This window comes from Echinops telfairi, unplaced genomic scaffold (genome assembly GCF_000313985.2).
Source record: "Echinops telfairi isolate 266 unplaced genomic scaffold, ASM31398v2 ScPeMD7_7458;HRSCAF=8496, whole genome shotgun sequence".
NCBI lineage: Eukaryota > Metazoa > Chordata > Mammalia > Afrosoricida > Tenrecidae > Echinops > Echinops telfairi.
Genome location: NW_022111358.1, coordinates 29212619 through 29217003, shown reverse-complemented (window position 1 = coordinate 29217003; position 4385 = coordinate 29212619). Strand labels below are relative to the sequence as shown.

The 4385-nt window shown below is 61.3% G+C and overlaps 1 protein-coding gene across 1 annotated transcript in view; it reads left to right on the top strand.

Annotated features, from left to right (window-relative positions):
- The first annotated feature begins 2870 nt into the window (after positions 1-2870).
- Positions 2871-4385, top strand: part of LOC101657842 (keratin, type I cytoskeletal 16) — a 92610-nt gene continuing 91095 nt past the window's right edge. The window contains exons 1-3 of the mRNA XM_030888107.2: positions 2871-3398; positions 4051-4133; positions 4245-4379. Coding sequence (XP_030743967.2) covers positions 2871-3398; positions 4051-4133; positions 4245-4379 — 746 coding nt within the window. The remainder of the gene's footprint in view (positions 3399-4050; positions 4134-4244; positions 4380-4385) is intronic.

The following is a 4385-nucleotide window of genomic DNA, read 5'->3' as shown; positions in this document are numbered from 1 at the left end:
ACAATGATATGATTTTTTGTTCTTTGATGCCTGATACCTGATCCCATCGACACCTCATGATCACACAGGCTGGTGTGCTTCTTTCATGTGGGTGTTGTTGCTTCTAAGCTAGATGGCCACTTGTTTACCTTCAAGCCTTTAAGACCCCAGACGCTGTATCTTTTGATAGCTGGGCACCATCAGCCTCCGCACATTCTTTCTTGCCTGGCGGGGCTGTGTTTCCCAGCCTGAGTGTACACTCCTGGGTCACATGAGAAGTTCATCCATGATCAGGGTCTGCGTCATGGCCTCTCTCACCCCAACTCCCTGGAGCTGGGCATGTGGTGGGACTGGAGCTGTGTGTGGGCTGACCAGTGACTCTGGCAGCTCCTTAGCTCTTGCAGGTCACTGGGCATTAGTCCTGGGCCTGGGTGCCACCCCCCACTGACTCCTGCAGAAACGGAGTTAGGGGCTGGTTCAATGGCAGGAGGCAGCAGGATGTGTGTGTGTGGGGCGGGGTAGGGGACAGGGGATGGGTGGGAGGGTAGAGAATGAAGACTCCAGGAGACCCGGCTGGGAGCATGTGTGGGTGGGAGGCTTGGTCTAGGTGCTGTAGCCAGGCCTGAGGCTCTGCTGGCTGGGGCTAAGGAGTCTCTGTTTGGGGTCAGTTTTGTGAACCCTAAGGACATTTCCAGTTCTGAAGGGGATGAGTCTGCTGTGGCCCAGGTCCATCCTGATACCTGGGACAGTGCATGTCTAAGATTCCATAGTCCCTGTTTGCTTATTTGTGGGGAGCAGGAGGGGAGTATAGACCTCTCCCTCCCAGGCCTGGTTCCCCTGGTGTGTCCTGGGTGATGGGTGCTGCCGGCTCCTCTGGGCCCCGGGCCTGCAATCGAGTGACGCAGCTGAGGCATGCTGTAGCAGCCAGGATAAAGCCCCGCTGTGCTGGGAGGGAGGCACGGTTCCAGAGAGTATCGCCCTGCTGAGCTCACGCTGAGACAGGCCCGCCCTTGGCTCCTCTGACCTCCAGAACAGGAACCACACCGCATGTCTACCCCCTACCCCCCACCCCCGCCCTGCCAAGGAATCATGAGGCAGCCTCTAATTTGGGGCCAGACCCTTCCCCCCACCCCTTTAGCCCTCAGTGCTCAGCCAGGCTCTTGGGCTGTAGTCAGCCCCTCTGAAGTCTGGTCCCGGCCTGCAAGGCATTCTGGGAGAGTGGAGAGAGCCGGGGCTCTAGGTGCTGGTCCTGGGTCCGCAGACCCATGCGGACAGATTAGGCAAACCTCTCCCTGTGGCGGGTTCTCCCTCTGCCACCCCCACCCCATGGGGTTTTAATTCAAGGCCAAAGAGAACGATGCCAATTGGAGATGTGCTTGTGAGGCTGCCGGTGGCCCAAACCGTTTGCACCCAATTCTGAGGGTGCTCAGTTCCGACCCTCTACCCGCACTGTGGGCAAAGTCCCGTGGATCCCTTTCTCTCGAAGGTTACAGCCCAGCACCCCCCAGAGCCTTTGCTCTGTAGCTCAGGGGTCAGTTTGAGGTGGAACCTGGTCAATGGCCATGGGGCTTAGAGGGGTGTAGTGTCGAGGTCAGGGCTCAGGCTGGGGAGCAGACTCACAGGGGCTCAAATCCCAGTCTCCTCCCCTCCCCCTGTGGACCAGTGACTTGGGAAGGACCATGTCTCAAAACTTTGCCGCACCTGTGATGCACTGCAGGCCACACCTGTGGTGTCAGGAGACCAGAGGGTCTTAGCATCCTCTCCCGCTCCTGAACAGGATGAACGAAGCTGTCCATCCCTGTCTGGAATCTGTGGAGCCACAGAGGGGACCGGAAAACAATGTGGGAATGGCCGGATAGTATTGTTTTCCAAGTGGGAATTTTTGAGGCCATGGTGGGATCAGGGGTCATGGACTGAGTGGCCCCACCGTTTATAAGTGAGCAGGGCAGAGCCTGGGTGGTGGTGGAGAAGGTGTGTTGGGGGGCGTGGGGGGAAGAGAGCAGGGCCTGCATGGGGGTGTGGGAGGGAGGCTTCAGAGTATAGAGGGGGCTGAGGGGCAAGTGAGGGGTCTTTGACCTGGAAAGGTGAGGGCCAGTCTGGCCACGGAGAAGGGACACCTCCTGGTCATTACTTATGTTCCTTTGTGGCTGGTGTCCCCCTCCCCCCCCCCCAGATGAGAAAACTGAAGCTAGAGGGGCCATGCTGTGCCACCTGCAAGGGGCAGAGCAGGGTCTAAGTCACCCACCCACTCCCATCTGTCCCCCAATTGCTGGCTGTTTCACTTCAGTCCTGGGGTCAAAGGCAGCCCCTGAGAGTGAGGTTGGGTTTCTAGATTCTGGGTGGAAAGGATCTGAGACCACCCAGCCCACGGGAGGGACACGGGCTGGGAGCTCACCTAGGGCACAGGGCAGCTGACCCCGAGGATGGCACCGTCGTGGCCTCTCTCAGCCAAGGCCGTCACCGATGGGCAGGGAGCCCTTCTGACGGCTGACTCACTGCCTGGGGATGCAGTTGCCACAAGGCTGCTGGTGCCCGGGTCCCCTGGCCCTTGGGGCTCCGGGAACCTGAGCTGGCAGTCTTTGCCACCCCTCCTGAGTCACCACCGACTCGGCGTTTGTGTGTTTTTCTCGGAGCCCCACACCCCCTGCAGCAGGGTGTGAGCCCCGAGCCAGCCTCAGCCCTCGGCAGAGACGTGAGTGGAAGCCCCTGGGGGCGTGGGGCGGCCCGGAGTGATGAAACCCAGGGGAACCTGCAGTCAGCACTCGGAGGGCCCCGCCTCGCTGGGACGACTATAAAGCCTGCAGGGACTGCGGGGTGGCAGCATCTCCGGCACCTGCAGCTCTCACCCTCCTTCCTGCTCACCTGCTCTCACTCACCTCGACCTCAGCACCATGACCACCTGCAGCCGCCAGTTCACCTCCTCCAGCTCCATGAAGGGCTCTTGCGGCCTCGGCGGTGGCTCCGGCCGGGTCTCCTCCGTCCTGGCTGCAGGCTCCTGCCGGGCCCCCAGCGCCTACGGGGGCCTGTCCGCCTCCTCCTCCCGCTTCTCCTCCGGGGGAGCCTGCGGCATGGGGGGCGGCTACGGTGTCGGCTTCGGCAGCAGCAGCAGCAGCTTCGGTGGCGCTGTGGCTTGTGGCTTCGGTGGCGGCTTTGGTGGTGGCTTCGGCGGCAGCCTGGGAGGTGGCTTTGGCGGCGGTGTCTTTGGGGGTGGCGACGGCGGCCTCATCTCCGGCAACGAGAAGATCACCATGCAGAACCTCAACGACCGCCTGGCCTCCTACCTGGACAAGGTGCACGCCCTGGAGACGGCCAACGCCGACCTGGAGAGGAAGATCCATGACTGGTACCAGAAGCAGCGGCCCAGCGAGGCCAGGGACTACAGCCCCTACTTCCAGACCATCGAGGACCTAAGGAACAAGGTGGGCGGGCTGGGTGGGCGGAGCATTCAGAGAGGCCAGGGCTGCAGGGGTCCCCAATTTCTGGTCTCTCCATCTTATAAACTGGAAAACTGAAGCCCAACTGGAGTGGGGGGTTGGGGGGTGGGTGACCAACATCCTCCAGAATGGCTGGCTCAAACCCCAAACCAAACCTACTGCCATCCAGTGATGCTGACTCACCGTGACCCTAAAGCACAGGGCAGAACGGTTCCTGTGAGTTCCCTAGGCTGTCACTCTTTATAGGAGAAGAAGGCCTGTCTTTCTCCCGAGGGGTAAGCCGGTGGTTTCGAACTGCTGACCTTGCACTTAGCAGCTCGGTGTGCAATCACAGCACCACCGGGGCTCCTTTAGACTTGGTGACGGAGCGTCCTTTTCATCATCTCTGTGCCTGAGCTGGGGCTGGACCGTACAGCCTCTTATTCCCTTGGTGCGGGGGATCCTTTGCATGGCCCCTCAGACTCCCTCAGCCTAAGGCCCCGGATGTGGGTAGAGGGAGATTTGCAGTGTATCATCTACACTGAGTGGGGAGAGAAGGCATCCCACGGTGGGCCAGGCGAGGCCACCCCTCTGCCATCGGCCCCGGGAGACTGAGGGTGTTTGCTGACCAGGCCCCCTGTCTCTCGTCTCTGCCCAGATCATCAAGGCCACCATGGAGAACGCCCAGCCCATCCTGCAGATCGACAACGCCAGGCTGGCAGCCGATGACTTCCGGACCAAGTGAGCCGCTTCCCTGGAGGGAGGGCTAGGACAGGGGGCCAGGAGAGGGACCCCAGGGGGGCCAGCGGGCCTTGCGCCCCAGAGTCTGATGCTTCGACCTCTGAACCCCAGGTACGAGCACGAGCTGGCCCTGCGCCAGACTGTGGAGGCGGACATCAACGGGCTGCGCCGGGTGCTGGACGAGCTGACGCTGGCCCGCGCCGACCTGGAGATGCAGATCGAGGGGCTGAAGGAGGAGCTGGCCTTCCTGAA